The sequence below is a fragment of the Macaca thibetana genome, chromosome 3 (assembly GCF_024542745.1).
Source record: "Macaca thibetana thibetana isolate TM-01 chromosome 3, ASM2454274v1, whole genome shotgun sequence".
NCBI classification, from domain to species: domain Eukaryota; kingdom Metazoa; phylum Chordata; class Mammalia; order Primates; family Cercopithecidae; genus Macaca; species Macaca thibetana.
Window position 1 is genome coordinate 5,309,569 of NC_065580.1, and position 16,580 is coordinate 5,326,148.

At 45.1% G+C, this 16,580-nt stretch overlaps 1 protein-coding gene across 3 annotated transcripts in view; it reads right to left on the minus strand.

The window, feature by feature from the left end:
- The window catches only part of DPP6 (dipeptidyl peptidase like 6), a 1,147,427-nt gene that overhangs the window by 850,980 nt on the left and 279,867 nt on the right, over positions 1 to 16,580 (minus strand). Inside the window, exon 1 of one of the 3 annotated variants that reach the window (XM_050785803.1) lies at positions 3,194 to 3,865. The exons of the other annotated variants lie outside the window; for them this stretch is intronic. Within the exon in view, the coding sequence (XP_050641760.1) occupies positions 3,194 to 3,433 (240 nt within the window). The 5' untranslated portion in view covers positions 3,434 to 3,865. Of the gene's footprint in view, positions 1 to 3,193; positions 3,866 to 16,580 lie in introns of those variants that run through there. 3 annotated transcript variants of the gene reach the window in all.

The following is a 16,580-nucleotide window of genomic DNA, read 5'->3' on the forward strand; positions in this document are numbered from 1 at the left end:
GTGGATAGAAAAGACCCTCTGGTTTTATTTCTACTTTGAAGTCAGACTTTGCATGTTAGTACTGACCCACCCAAAACAGGCTGTCCTGTGGAGCCACACAGGTGGGAAGTTCCTTTGTTGCCTGTGTAGTTTGTGCATTTAGACCATGCATTATTAATGCCAGCCATTCTACCTCCGCATTTTATTTTTCTGTGTTAGCCTTGTTAGACTACCGTAAATTTTATTTGGGGTGTGGCTGGGTAATTGCCCAGCTCAGTCATACTCAGGCATGTAAGTGTACACACATGCACAGAAGTCAAGCACTATATTCTCGATTTCCAGAAAAGAGGTACAAAGCCCTAAGGATTATAAAGGTGTGCTGATTACCATCATCTTAGTGACCAAGGCAGCAAAGCTGTTTCTGTACCTTGGAACAGTCTTCCCTTGGGATCAGGACTGCAAACACAAGAGTGATGGAGGTATCTCCTGCGCTAAGCCAAGAAAAGGTTTCAGCACCTCAGACAGCTCCCACCGAAGGCGCGCTCCCAATTGCTTCTCGCTGTTGTCAAGGAAAGCCCCGGTTTGTCTTGAGGTTGTCAGCAGTTGCAAGACACGTAATAAAATAAAATGCAATGTGTTCCTAATTCATTGCATATCCTCAGCTTGAAATTTGGGTAGCAAAATGATTACTCAAGATTCTTCAGTCTTGGCAAGTATTTGTATCTAAAAAGCAGTTTTTGTACCTAATGTCTTCTTCTTTTTTTTTTTTTTAAATACACTTTAAGCAAATTGAAGTTTTTGTTCCTGGAGGAAATGTGGTTTGCTATGTTCATCTATCTTTTAGTAAATTTGCGGGCATAACTTCTCCTATTCTGAGTAACTTTTCTAAGAGGAGTGCATAAAAGTTTGCTGTTGTTTTTAAAGGATGCAATATTCAGCCTGTGTTATGAGTTTAAGTATACAATTTAAACTTAAAGGACATATGTGCAATGCATTTTGCAGATGTGTGCCAGATATATATGTATGGATAATGGGCAAGTGTATATGTGTGTGTGTATATGTGTGTGTGTGTGTATATATATATATAGGAAATATACTATATAAACACACAATACACACCCACCCACACACATTGCGTATTTTCCAGAAAAAAGAAGCATGATGTCAGGACTTACATCTAAGTTAGAGATGCTGTTTAGAGCCCCATTAACAAAAATGTACATGTTATATCCTTGATTTCTCAGGACACCTGTGTTTATCTGAGAATCATTTCTAGACACATGTCACAATGAAAAGAAGGACATGTCTACTCCAAGTTAAGATTTTTTAAAAAAAACATGGAGACCATCTGAAATAAAATTCAGAGCTCTTGCCTTTCCTTTCTCTTAGCGACACCTAGAGCCTGTTGAGAAAAAAAACAAAACAAAACGGCACATTGGTCTCATTCCAAACATCCACAATTCAACAATTTTAAGTCAGATTTAAGGCAAAAAAGTACATTTTTCCTGTTTGCATTGCAACTTAACTGTCTTCCCCAAGACTCTCAGTAGTTTAATCCTCCAGAACTCTTCACCCTCCCCCAATTAAACCATTCGCCAAAGACTCCTAGTTCCTTGAACCAGACAACTGAAGAATCTGTCTATTTCCCTCAGGACTTGGCCCACCAAAGTGAGGGACATGCCTTGGAGATCCCTCTATTGAACTGGGGAGTCTGGAAATGATGCAGGAGAAAATCAGAAAACTTCACACAAGATCTGACGCAGGGCTGTAGAGGGTGTGTACCTGTGTGTGTGCAAACCACATCTCCCGCAAAGTTCTATGATTTCCATTAAAGTTTCCCCATCCTTCATTCATAAAACAAAAACTACCAGTAACAACAGCAAAACATCACTGATTTCATAATATCTGGCAATTAGGAATTGTCCCTGGGAAGTTACTCAATGTCTCGCCTCCCGCCCGCCGACCCAAACACAACTCTTGCACTAAAGAAATACCAAACAGGGAAATAGCGTGGCTGGAGGCTGCAGAGAGGTAACGACCAAAACCTCCTGTTCAGTGCAGGGCAATGTACTGCCCTGGGTATGTCAGGGTAGACTAAGTGAGAGGCCAGTGGGAACCTTAGGACTGCACAGCCTTGCTTAAAAGATGCAGTTGTGAAACTCCTCAAAGGCACACACCATGATTTCTATGACCCAACACAGCCTAACTGTTCTAAGAGCTGTACCAGCCAAGCCAGACCTGTTTGTCTGAAAGTCTGTTGGGGATTTTTCTCTTCTCCCTGGGAAAAGAAGGCCGCAAAGAAAAAGCACAGTTTCCTCCCTTCTAAGTCCTAGCAGCCTTCTGCATCCTTGAAAGGGATCCACAGGAGGTAAAACTCATCCATCTAAGGTCCGGCTCCTGTCCTGCATGAGTCATTGGTTACTAGGGCGATGTACAAATCCAATCTTTGAAACCCCAGCTTCCAGCCCCATGAAGAGTAGGAAATGTGCTCTTGGAGAAGTTTTCACTGAACGCGGTCTAAGGCAGAGGTGCTAGTCTAAGGCTGGGAGGGGAGACAGACACGTCCTGAGGTCTCTCAGCAACTGGGACAGAGGGTTGGGGCTCAGATGCCAGTATTTTGGTATATATATATATTTTTTCTTCCGGAAAGGATAATCACCACCACCACCGCTGGGGGGGAAAGTGTCTAGGAGAAGTAAGAGGAAGGAACGAGATGCATTTGAGTCAAGGGACAGAGTGGGTAGGCGAGGAGGTGCACGATGAAGAGATTCCAAACACAAGTGGGAGGGAGAGAAGGTGCCTGAGACTGTGTTCCAGGAGCACGAAATAAATATAAACCAACTCGTAATCACAGGCCGATCGAATTCTCTCCTTAGGAACCATAGCAGCATGCTGTTAAAAACAGACATCCGCGCTTCCAGGGAACGCACAGCGAATTCCAGATCCCAGCAGGCGCAGTACCCAAACCCCACTCTCACCAGCCACCAACTCCCGGCCGCCACGGCTGCAGACACAGACCCGCTCCCTCCGGGACGGCGGTGACCGCGATCTGGCGCCACGGAGCGTGTCTGGGGGCGCCCGGGGAGTCGTGGACAGGGGGAGGACGCCCGATCCCCCCCCCGCCCCTGATGCCCCTGGCCGACGCGTCTCGCTGCGCGCTCGGTCCGGAGCCCCCGCCGCCGCCCGCCGCCCGCCGCCCCTGAGAAGCTCTTACGTCCTCCTCGTCACCATCGCTCCGCGCCTGGTACTGGAACCGGGGCCGGCCACCCGCGCCGCCGCCGCAGCCGCGCTCCCGGGGCGCCGCCGCCTGCGCCCGCGGGCCGAGGGGCTTGGCTCCTGCGCCGCCGTCCTCCTCGGGCCCCTGTCCGCCCAGGAGGTGACTCGCCTCCGGGGGCGCGGGGAAGGACCGCGAGGTGTTGATCTTGCCGGTGAACCTCTGGTACAGCGAAGCCATCGGGCACCGCGCGCTCCTGCTGGCTGTCTTTGGGGCTTTTTAATGTTTTGCTTTCTCTCTCTCGGGTTCCCGCTCCCCACCCTGCTCCAAAAAAAAAAAAAGGCGGTGGGGAGGCAGCAGCAGCAGCAGCAGCAGCAAGGCAAGCCCAGCGCCGGCGGCAGCCGCTCCTCCCGCGCGCCACTCGCGAGTCTCCGCTGGCGACTCTGCCTGGCTCAGCCTCCTCCGCCCCCTCCCCGGCGGCTCGCGAAGTCCAGGGTCTGGCTGTGCTTTCTCTCTTTCCTGTTTTTATTCTTTTTCCCCCCAACTCCTTGCCACAGCCACGTACGGCCTAATCAAAGAGATTGAAGGAAGGGAAAAAAACCAAAAACATAAAGCGAGGGAAATGCCTAGGCCCCAGAATTTGGCACCACCTAGAGACCGGCACACATTCCGAGCGCTCTAGTCGCTCCCCGCCCCCAGGCCCCTTGCGCGGCTCCTCCCCCTCCCGGGCCCCTCCGCCCCCTCCCCACGGGCCTCCTCCCTCCGCCCAGGACTGGCGCCTGGGTGGCAGGGGCTGGCAGCCCGGAGGGGTCACGGGGTCACACAAAAAGGGGGCGGGGCGCGTGAAGAGGGTGGAGGGGCGGGGACCGCGCAGATCGTGAGTGTGGGGGCTGTAGGGGAGTCCGGGGAGCTCAGGGTACTCCGGCCCCGCCGAAGGTCATGCCGCGCGTGCTCCGTATCACGCGAGCGGACTGTGCGAGGGGACGCGGAGGTCGAGGCAGGCAGGCCAGGGGGCGACTGAAGGTGCGACCGGCCCCGGGGAGCCCCAGCCACGCGTGCACTGCAGCGGTGGGCTCCCCGCGCCCCCGGCTCCTTTTGCCTAACTTGAAGCAACAACAGAGAGACCCCGAGGACCTGGGGTACGAATGGGGCGAGGGAGAGCCACCAGGAGGGCGCGGGGTGGTCGGTCGGGCGATGCTGGTGCCGAGAGGCCGCCCTCGCTCCAGAACCCAGCTCCCTCCGAAACCGCCCGGTCCCTTCGCCCCTCTCCAGAGGAGGAAAGGTCGCGGGGCGGCGGTGGAGGCCCAGAGGCCCAGGCGCCCCTCGCGGGCGCTGCGCCCCGCAGCCAGCCCGGCTGTGACCGCGACTCCATTCTCATTATCATGAACGCAGGCAGAGGCTCCGCTCTCCGGCTGCCCGCAACTTTTCCAAAGCCTGCGCCTCACTATGCCCGCCGAGAGCGAGGGAGGGCGACATGGCTCCACTCGCCGCGCGCTCTCGGGCTCGCAGCCCGCCCCGCCGCAGGAAGGCGCACTCCAGCGCCGCTGTGTGGACACCCGCGCCAGCCGGGTCCGCTCCTCTGCTCCAGGCCCGGCCTCGCCTCTCTTGCCCTCCCGACCCTCCTGCGCCCTCTCCCGCTCCCTCCTGCACTCCTCTCTGTCCTTCTGGAGTTGCTGGGCGCGAGACTCTCGTCCCCACTTCCTCCTTGTGCGCCCCTTCCCTGCCAGGAGGGACCTGTCCCATCCTGAGTTCCAACAAAGGCCGGGAACCTCAACCTCCAGAGGGGGGACCAGTGAGACCCCGCCCCTGCCCAATCCACCGCCCCCTTCCACATCGAGGTAGGGTGTTGGCTTCATCTCCCAGGACTGCGTGGGGCTCCCTGCTCCTCCCGGGTTTCCACGCCTATTTCCACTTAGGGTTTCAAAATAACAGGTTAGGCCGCCATGCGCGAGGCCGACTGCAGGCTCGCCCCCAGCCCTGGCATGGCCCCAAGCCCAGAGAGAGGCCTGCCTGGGCCTGAAACTGCAAGCTCCCTCTGTTTCCCTAACTGCGGGGGAGAAACTGAATGCTGGTGAACCAGTCTCCTGGGAAGAGACCTCCTTCAGTCCCTTCCACCTGCCTCCCTTCCCCAAGCTCTCAATCCAGTGTGTAGTTTTCGGTTTTAACCAAAATTTGTACCACACTCATCTTCTGTTTACTCCACAGTAGCTTCCCTTTACTATGAAGAAACATGAGTTTAAAAACACTTTTTTTTTTTTTTAACAGCAAATACAAAACCAAGTAAAACCAGGATTGGAACAGCTAAGCAAGACTTGCTGCATGCGAGAGGCCACGCAGGTAGGCCTGGGGTGGGGAGAGCTTCAGCTGCTCCACTTTGAAGACAGAGGCAACACAGCCATCAAACTAAACTTTAAAAGTCACCACAATTAGATCGATAGAAAACCTTGCTCTCAACCCCCTCCTCTGCCCCAGCTGTGCTTTTGATGGGAGAAAGCCGCCTCTCCTAACATGGACATGAAAGAAAGCTCATGCTGTTCACCGCAGCATCGCGATCCTGACATTTCACTAAATATAGATGCAGTTAGGGTCCCACTTAGGTAATATACACACGCTCTCTATGAAATATACATGCATGTTTTTACACAAACTAAATGTCATGCTAATATAGTTTATACAAAATACAATCATACAGAATAGTTTATGTATCATACATGATATTTCATAGATGTGTGCATATTAATCATAGAATGCTATTGTGGGATAAAGAAAGCATATGTGCCACTTTTAAAAATTATATTCTCAAGGCATTGTAGGTAACTATAATCTAGCTAAAGTTTAAAATCCCAATTAAATTATTTAAGAAAGTATGATAAGCGATTTCTGCTTAAAATTATAAAATGAAATCACCATAAAACTCATAAGCAACAGGGGAAAGAGTTGAAGTAAAAATTTGTGCTGGGAAGCAAATCTCACAATTAAGCATAAGAAATGGAGGGCAGGGGAGGAGGGCAGGAAAGAGGGAGCATCTAAAAGATGCAGGTGTGAAAGGAGCCAGAATGCTGGGGAGGACTGAAAACAGCATGGATGAACACGAGGATGTTCCTCAAGGATGATCCAGATGGAGCGCCCTTTACCCAACTTGAAAAGCGCTTGGCTATACTCTTGCACCTTGCAGACTGAACGCGGTGCTTCTAGGGACATTTTAAAGAAAGTTCTGGCGGGGCGCGGTGGCTCACGCCTGTAATCCCAGCACTTCGGGAAGCAGAAGCAGGCGGATCACAAGGTCAGGAGATCGAGACAATCCTGGCCAACATGGTAAAACCCCGTCTCTACTAAAAATACAAAAATTTGCTGGGCACGATGGCTGGCGCCTGTAGTCCCAGCTACTCGGGAGGCTGAGACAGGAGAATCACTTGAACCTGGGAGGCAGAGGTTGCAGTGAGCCGACGTTGTGCCACTGCACTCCAGCCTGGCTACAGAGCACGACTCCATCTCTAAATAAATAAATAAATAAATAAATAAATAAATAAATATTTAAATAAATATTCTATACCTCCTGTGTATGTGCATGCATGTGTGTGCACCCACACATCCAAATTTGTTTTAAGCACGGATACACACATTGCAGTCCAGGGTGTGAGGACGCCGTGGTCCCACAATAAAAGAGTAAAGTGGTTAGTATTTTAGAATGAGTGAAGTGATACAATTTTAAAGACTGGAAAGCTATGGCATGTTATGTTTATGATGTATAATTAATTCAATTCTTGTCTCTAATCACCTTTCACCTCCTCTTATCCACATACATACACAAACAAGGAAAAAGGTACCCTGAAGAGGAGCAAAAGTACCCAACGGGCATGAAGGAAACATGTCAGTATTTCCCTCTATTCAATTTCTCCTTGAATGTCTGAAATGCACTATGGTGATGAAGCAGATTTTTATTCCTACTTATTGGGTAAGTGTGAGAAAATATTTTTGAAAATATTTTGCAAATTATTTATGTCGAGTTTAATTCCTCCATGCTGCTCCAAACCAAATGCCCCCAACCCATTTTTCTATCTAGTTTCATATGATTACTGCTTCCCTATTTATGACAAAGGTGTGGGTGTGTGTTTATTTTCCTTAGAACAAATTTACAAAACAAATATAAGTCACTGGGATTAGGCAGATGCTGCAAAATATGTTGGATAATCATTTTTAAAATGACAATGAAGGCAAATTTTTGGTCTACCTGCAAGCTAAGCATTGTAGGAATAACAAAAGTGCATCCATTGAGTTTAGCAGCCTAAGCATGATTTTTATTAGCTAAGAGGTTTTCTTATTTCTGAGAGAATTATATCCTGTAGTTTACTTCCCTTTTCTCTGGGTGCTAAGGGAGAAGGACAGAACCATATTTAAGACTGTTTTGCTTTTCCAAATACTAATATTTGAAGAAATGAAATGGCTAAGTTAGCATAGTCTGAAGGAAGGTCTTCCCTAAAACAGTGGGCATCACTGTCTTTTACATATTATCTCCTTGAACTCATAAATGGGGAGAACATTTTAAAAATCTCAGTAGCTTGAGAAAACACAATTCTAAATGCATACATTAAAGGCATATTCTCCACTCTGAAAATCTGTTTCTCACTTTCTATCTCTCAAAACATGTTTGGTTTCTTGTTTCCGTTTTTGTTTTTTGCAAGGTAACTCTCAACTAGGGGCTGGGTAGTAAGACCTTTTACACTTTCAAACAGGAAATATCCAGCACACACACACATACACACACACACACACACACACAGGAATTGCTATTTCAGGCTTTTGGAAAAAAGAGTTCAAGTATGAATTGGGTTAATTTGGGGTTTTTCAACTTAATACTTAAAAATTATGTTTTATGTAAATTATTTGTTTTAACCCAATAAATAGCCTTTCTCTAACGTCAGTAAAGTTAAGCTTCAGTCTCCCAATAGCACATTTCTCTGCATTTTAGCCCTACCATTGTGTAACTGCTTGGATTTTAAACACAGTTCAAAGTGTACATACAACTAACTACACTGGCATCATGTACACAAACACAGTGGTTGATCAACACGAGTGTTAAGGTTTACTGCCAGGTGAGCTGCACAAGCTTTGATCCTACTCAATGGCTGGTGCCAACCTCACCCCATGTTTTCTCTGTGGCCCCCTGGAGGACTGCTCACAACCTTACCACCTTCCTCTTGGATTCTCCCGTAGTTCTTCATCTTGCCTTGCTACATTTAACCATAATCGACTCCTCTTCTCCCACTTTCTAACTACCTTTCTTCACTTCTGCTGTCTTGCCTTCATTCATGTCCCTTCTCTGGATCAACATCTGTAGGCTATATATACAGTATATAAAAATTTCTCTAAAACTTCCTTGCTGCCCTCTGAATATTTATCAAATCTTGCCTTGTACTACCCAACATTGCCTCAGAAATTAACCAAATAATCACTTTTCCCCCTAGAGGAGGCGCAAACTCCTGTCATTTCCCATTTTCTGGTGACACAATGATCGTTTCCACAATGCTTCCCAAGGCTCTTAGGTTTTTGGAGCATGGGGTATAGAAGATTGTCTTCTGTTTCTGTTTGTCCCTGGTGATCATTTGACCGTAACCATGTTGTTCGCCAAAACATCTTAGTTCATAGATGAAGCTTTATTAGGTTAAAAGAAATATGACATCTGCTCCAAAGTGCCCCTAGAGTGCCTTGCCCTTTTCAAACCACACACTTCTTAGGGTCAGGTGAATTAAGTTAAATATGTTTCCCTTCAGTGTTAAAGTGGCAGGAATGAGTCTCTGCACTTCAGGGCTTTAATTTTGTAACCAGGAGAGGTGATGGCTGCATTCAGAAAGAAGCGAAAGCTTGTATCTGTTCTCTCTGCTGACCACTGGCATGCCTTGTGAAGGACCAAGTCCTGCTTGCCGTATGGTCAGCCTTAGAACTGAGTGTGAGCCCCAGGGAACAAGGGCTTACACTGTCTTCTGGGGGCATTGGCATCAGGTCGCCCAGAGGCATTTTCAGGCTTTGACTTCAAAGCAACAGTGAAACCAAAATGGATAGATAAAGATAGGGTCAGTCAAATGCAATGTCTTTTCCTGACCGCCAAAAAAAAAAAAAAAAAAACAGAGCCAGTGCCAACTCATCAAATCCTGCCACATAAATTGGTACTCTCCTGTAGGCTAGTAGAAACAGTTACAGAAAGCGGAAAACTTGGCTTCACTAAAAATGACTGCAGTTACAAATAAAGGAAGGGGATAGCGTGTGCTTCTCAAATGTGCATCTGGACTAAGATTCAGGGAGGGTTGAGTGTGAGCACAACCTAATTCACCCCCGAAAGAGAAGGCTTGTCTGCCAGAAATAACAAAGTAAGAAAAGCCCAGCAAGTTGGCCCCCAGGTCCAAGTACTACAGATTCCAGTGTATCTTCCCATCTCTTCTTCCAACAACACAATGACTTGAGACATAAGGAGGGAAGAGGGAAGGGTCTTCCTTTACTTGACAAACCACCTTTTCAGATGTTCAGTGGGGCAGTCTGAGTAGCAGCCCCTTCTTTCAAGAGCATAATATAGTGGAGAAATGTGATTGCATTTCCAGTCTATAAATAACCAGTTCCTGAACACTCATCTTTGAGTCCTAAATGGAATAAGCCTTTATTTCCATATTCAAAACTGTAACAGCCTGGAATGTTGTTCAGCAAATACTACTCTCCAGCCCATGCCCCCTGCAGGGAAGCATGTTAACCTGTCCCCTGACACCTACTCCCACCCTAACTTTGAGACTGGCCATGTGACTTGCTTGGACTAATGGGACATGCATGCAGGCAGAGGCTTTGCAGTTGCTTGCATACACTGGCTGGCTTCTGTACTCTGATGATCTACAGTACAAAAACATGTCCCTATTAACAGCTGATGCTTTGGCCTGGCCCAGAGAACAAACATACTTGGAGAAGACCTCAATACAACCTATAGCCTGGGGCTAAGCCAGATAATTGGGGAGCACAAAGCAGAGTCTCTTCACTAAGCCCAGTGTAGACCAGCTGAATCACAGTTAACCAGCAGAAATATGGGTCTTGGAATAAATACTTGTTGGGTAAGTCACTGAGGATAATTGGTTAAACAGCATGCTTCTGTCATTCAAGCCAAATCAATGCATGAAAAATGGCATGGTGAAGTCAATGCTTCTTGAAGGCATTTCACTTATTCAGTTAATACCTGAGCGCTGACTATGTGCCATTCATTGTGCTACGTCCTAAGGATGAAATGATGAACTAAAGTGAACTTGCTTTCATGCAGATAATAGTCAATACTTCTCAAAGTGAAGCAAGACTGATACTAAAAATTATCAGACTGATAATGCTTTTCTGAATAGATGCCGTTTTCTCAATTTCTTGTTCCTTTTGGTACATTTGGAGCACTGCTGGTGTTACTACAAAAGGACTGTTAGAAACCACTAGCTTGCAAATGTGTTCACAATAAAGCTGTAATTTATTTATTGTAGGAGCACTGAGTAGCATTTTTAATCTACTCATACAGTGGCTTTCAAAGACTTGTTTCTAGACCAACAGCAAAAGCATCATTCAGGGACTTGTTGGAAATGCAGATTTGTGGGCCCTATCTCAGACCAAGTGAAACAGAAACTCAGGGCTGGGGCCGGGCAAGCTGCATTTAAAAAGCTCTCCAGATGATTCTGATGCATGCACAAGTCTGAAAACCACTGCACTAGGAGCGATGTACTAGACTGATTTTCTTCATGGCACCAAGGTGACCTGAAAGATGTCCCAAATGTTTGCTTAGGTCTCAGGTAACAGCTTACACATTTAAAGGATTGAACAAGGATTCTCCTAAGGCTAAGGATTTTTCATTTAAAAGAAACCATTTAAATGAGGAAGGGAGGGGTTTTTTTTTTTTTTTTTTTTTTTTTTTTTCCTAAATCTTTGCTAAGACTTTATTCAGAATCAAAAAAGAATGCCGTTCAGTTAGTCTTTGCAGGACATTTTCAGATGCTGTTTTGCCCTTGAATTGATGTTTAAGGCTCATGTCAGGAAGAAGGTAGAAGTCAAAAGGGAATTGTCAAAGCAAAGGCAAAGATATGGTCAAACTAAGATACCACAACTGTGTGGCTTAACTGAGATACTCTGAATTTGTACCTTAGCAGAGAGCCTTTCCCATCTTGCCAGAACATATGCAATTTGGCAGAAGAACTCTGCAGAATTGCAAAGAAAAAAAAGACTTACTTTCAAAAACTGATTTCATAAAAAATCTTCAGTGCCTCTGGTTTGGACTCATTGCTTTTTTAATGCAATAAAAAAAAAACTGTCCTTAATTAAAAATCAATAAAGTCAATAAACATTTTAAGTTGAAACCTGACTTTTATGAACTTAATTTTCCTGAATCCACTCCTTTAAAGCATGGTAAAGGGTTCATTATAAAATCCATTTATTTTTCTTTTTCACCAGCACTTAAGATTACCTCTAAATTTCCATGTACAAATGGAAATATCTACAAATTTTAAAAATGGGTTGATGCTACTTTAGGTAGATCAGTAGTTTTTCTTGAATTTTAACATATTCTCTGGACCACATGTGTGTGTTTAATATTTACAGGCAAATATCAGTATACACACAATAGATCTTAAATATGGAGAATGAAACCTATCCTGGAAAGAGAAATACCCTACACAGAAGATGTCAGTGCAAAACCCTGATTCATGCATATATGTGGGCTCTCATTAATGAAAACAAATTGCATTAGGAGCAATAAAACTGAAATGAAGTCATGTATCTGCTTCTCGTGGGTAATTTAATTCACTGTGGACTGTAACTTTATCAGCACCACTATACCCATTTCCGAACAATTTCCTTCTCATAAAGGGGAAAAATAGGTTTGTCTATACTACTAATTGCATTTCAAATCATAGTAATTTGGTAATCAAAAAAGTAATTCAACAATTACTTATATTTATATTTTGCTTGAGAGGTACACTGAAATTGCCCATTGCCTAAATAAATCCATGAGTCACATGAGCCTGCAATTTGATCAGCCTTTTTCCTCACTCACACAGCAACAGCATTGACTCTCAGCTGCAGCAGGACGAGGCGGGTCCTGTTTGTTCCCTGAATTTGTGCTCTGAGTCCCTGATGGGATTCCATCAACTCAGTCCTCTGCAGCGCACCCATAATCACCACCATTGTGCTTCTTTATAACCCAGCAATACCCAAATTACATTACTGATGCAGACCCATTTCAGTCTTTGTGGGAAAAGTTGGATAAATTCATGCTTTCAAAGGACTTTGAAGGCTTTCTTAGCCATCTTGGGGTAAAAGAAGAAGCAGTGTAAGGCGATATTTACATCTGCCTTTCAGGATTCCTTTTTAAATTTCTCTCTCTCAGGGCTCTGATATCATCCACAACTTCAAGTCCAACTCAAAATGAGATGTAAATGGTTGATTGTGGTCTCAGTGAATGCCGAGTTTCCCAATTGAGATATTCAAATCTCTAAGATAACTATCTTCCTTGAGTAGGCAATTTTATCAAATAACATAAAATTATCCAATCCAAATATACCAGGAGATGGAATACTGAACTCATGCATATTCCAAGATAAAACATAAGACTTCCAATAAGATACCTGGTTATAATACTGATCCTCAGGTGGTATACTTATCTGGGTGCTTTAATGAAAATCTTGGAATAGGTCCTTTGTTTGTTTGTTTGTTTTTGAGATAGAGTTTCGTTCTTTTTGCCCAGGCTGGAGTGCAATGGCATGATCTCAGCTCACTGCAACCTCCACCTCCCGGGTTCAAGTGATTCTCCTGCCTCAGACTCCTGAGTAGCTGGGATTACAGGCATGCACCACCACGGCCGGCTAATTTTGTATTTTTAGCTGGGGTAGAGACGGAGTTTTATCATGTTGACCAGGTTGGCCTCAAAATCCTGACCTCAGATGATTCGCCCACCTTGGCCTCCCAAAGTGCTGGGATTACAGACGTGAGCCACTGTGCCCGGCCAGTACTCACTTTGTACCCTCTGGTTACATCTACATTTTATTAAGTCCACGAATCAAAAAACTTCAAGCCCAGAAGTTCATAGGTAGCTCCTGATTTCCTGGGAAGGCAGCCTGCTTGGATTTGTCCATATGATTAAAAGCACTCTCTGTTATGTTTTTTAAATGATAGCATCTCCAATGCATAGAGCATCTCAATGGATAAACCACACCCAACTCTTGGTTTCCACCCTGATTAAAGTGGAAAGTTGGCAATTTCTTGAATCAATTTTCACAGCTATAGGAAGAGAATAAAAGCAAGTGATCCACAGACTATTCCATCTCCCATTGAAGTCATTGGTCTTTGAGGAAAAATAATCATTAAATTTAATGCAATTCTAGTTTGCCTTAAAATCTTCATTGAGAAGGGGGCTGGAGAGCTCCACAAGTTGACTAGCCCTTACCTTGTCCCAGATTCGGTGACTTTTAGCTCAGGGATAATGTCACCTTATCACCCTTCATCGTATTGGTCATATCTAACTTCTCTTGGCATGATGGAAGAGTTCTACAATGCTATCTTCTATTTCTCCTCCACTTAGAAATAAACCATAGGTTTGTACTGCACCGAACACTGAGAAAAGCTTGACATTTTTCATCCAATTAGTGTTTTGGATAAGATCAGAAGGTTTTTGTTGTTGTTGTTTTCCAAGAGGAAACTATATAAATTTTCCTGTTTTATATATGGTTCACGTATTCTTCCCTCTTAACGAAACACCTGCTGGTAAGACCAACCTTTCATTGGTTGCCTCAGGGCTGCACCCATATCCCTTCTCACTTATTTACCTACCAATATAGAATATCCACAAGGGTGTCCGCTTGATGAATAAAAAGTTTTCTGGGAGGCTGTGGCAAAGATTATTTTTCTCTCTGGTAAAAGAGGAGGGACCTCTCCCCTGGCCTGCCAACATCACTTCCTCCTGTTTTCTGTCTTTGAACATAGTTGTGTGAGGATTTGATACTCAAAGCTGCTGTAGCCTTTTTGAAACCATGAGAAGAAGGGACCAGTGTTTGCAAGGATGCACACCCTGAGCCCTGCTGATAGCATGCAGTTACTGAACTAAAACCAGAATCCTCTTCCTACCCAGATAAAATCCCCCAGGCTTACCCCTTTCAGCCAGGAATTGTTTCACAGCCAAAAGCGTTCCTGTAGGACACACTGCACTCCTGGTTCTTCCACTGCCAGACTCTTGCACCAGGATAAGTCGCTGAGCATCAGACGCTCATCTATTGGCACGAGCATGCTAAGAGAGGCCAATCCTATCAGATTTACTTAAGCACAGAGCTCCTGAGAGGGCCATTCGATTGTTATAGAGGGGAAACCCCAAAACTTCTTTTATGTAACCTTCGAAACACATACGGCTGACTGCAGCTCCCAATCTAAAAAGAAAATCATCAAGCTTTCCTACCTGATGTTTGTTGTTGTCCATGACTCTGGGGAAAAATACCACTGTATTTGGGCTTTTTATTGATTTTTGCACATTTCTTTAACTAGAAAATCTGGAGGAAAATGTGTGTCAATGCTCAAAGGCCTCTTAAATATGTGAAGAGAAGAGAACACGTTCTGTGAGATGTTTTCTATCCAGGATTGATAAAGCCACAGAAGAGGAGTATGAGTTTGAAAGAGGAGGGCAGAGGAAGGACAGAAGAGAAGGGAGAGGGGAAGAGGAATCAATGCTTTAGCAAATTTCTTTTAAAATAGCACTCTTATGTTTATCTGCACTTCATACTTAAATTGTGTTGAAATGCAAAACCCCATCGCCCTAAAGAGACTCCTAAGAGACTGACTTTGAGCTGGTATCCTAAGAGTCAGTTTGGAACCCACTCCACCGAGGCTGCTGTGAGTTGAAGATGACAGGCTTGAAATCTTCTTCGCAGGGGCAGCAGGGAGTAGCTGCACGGGCCACACAGCACGCGGGCTAAGTGTGCATTCAGAAAACTAGTAATTGGAATAAGAATCACAGTTAAAGGAAAAATGTTCCAGCCCCTACGAACATACATAGAATTTTGTACCCAGAATATGTGGGAGAAAATACTTTCAGCACACATGATATGCTTTTATTCGTTAACAAAATAAATTTTCATTCTGGAATTGCCTATGGGAGAGGCAACATGATTTGATGAGTGTTTAGGGACTTTGAGTCTTAATCCAGCCCATAGAATTGTTGGTTGAATGTGAGTCTCACTCCATATTTACCAGCCTTGTTTATATAAGGCAGGGGTCAGCCACTAACAGATTCTACATGCAGAGTCTATGTGGCAGGTCATCTTACACAGAACTAGTGCTGAGAACAGAAAGCAAGGGAAACAGGCTCATGAAGCGTGCTGCCTTATCTTGCAACCTATTTTGATGACTTAGACCTCGTGTGTTTTTCCTGATTTTGATCCAGGTGAATAAATCAGCACGAGAAGAGTGACAAAAAGCACTTCTTACTGCTTCATGGATTTCTCTTTTATTCTCCTTTCTTCTTACTGCTTCTCTTTCCCACCCATACCACACCCACAGCATCCCCCGTGATAGCACCCGTATCTTTGCAAAACAACTTGGTAGACCTTCTTCACTTGCAGTTTTTGATTTGTATAACCCTCTGATGAATTCAGTCAACTCCAAAAATAAAAGCAGCCAAACAAACAACAGAAAAGCCAAAGCAGAACAGAACAAAAAGAACCTTGGAACAGCGCTGCTGTTGAGCACACTGAGAGCAACCTGGAGCTTGACATCGCCACTTGGGGGCGCACTGGGAGTTCAGAAATCCAAGCTCCGTCCAGCCCCGGGAGCCCTGGGCTGACTCAGGGCAGCCCCTTCCTTCTGACCACACGGTTTCTGTATCCAATAATCACATGGGAAATGAGACTGCCTTTCAGAAGACTTTTGTTTCCTATGAAAAGGAAGACTGCTGCGCTACAAATGTTTTAAATGCTCTCCGAAATACTAAAACCAAGTCAGTAAATGAACCACAACTCTGACTTCTCATTTATTGAAGAGTCAGATATTCCAGGAGGAAGGGGAGGGCAGATAATGAACCTAATTTCCGTTTGTCATGGAGGATGGACAGATCAGATAGATGAGTTTGTGTGCAAATAATTCAGTGATTCAGAAGGGATCTTGGATCACCTTTCACTGGGCCATTGGTGGGTGGAACACAACGCTGGGTGAGAGATAGTGATGACACTGAATTAAAAACAAGCATTACTGGGCTCAGATTGCCTTAGTCCACCTATCATGGAATAAAAAAGAAATCCAGAAAAAAGAAAGAGGCTATGTTGTGATGGCTGACAGACTCTGAGGGCCTTGGAGAGTAGCCTTAGTTGGTCACTTCTGCACCCGTCTTCATGGAGAACAGAAATTT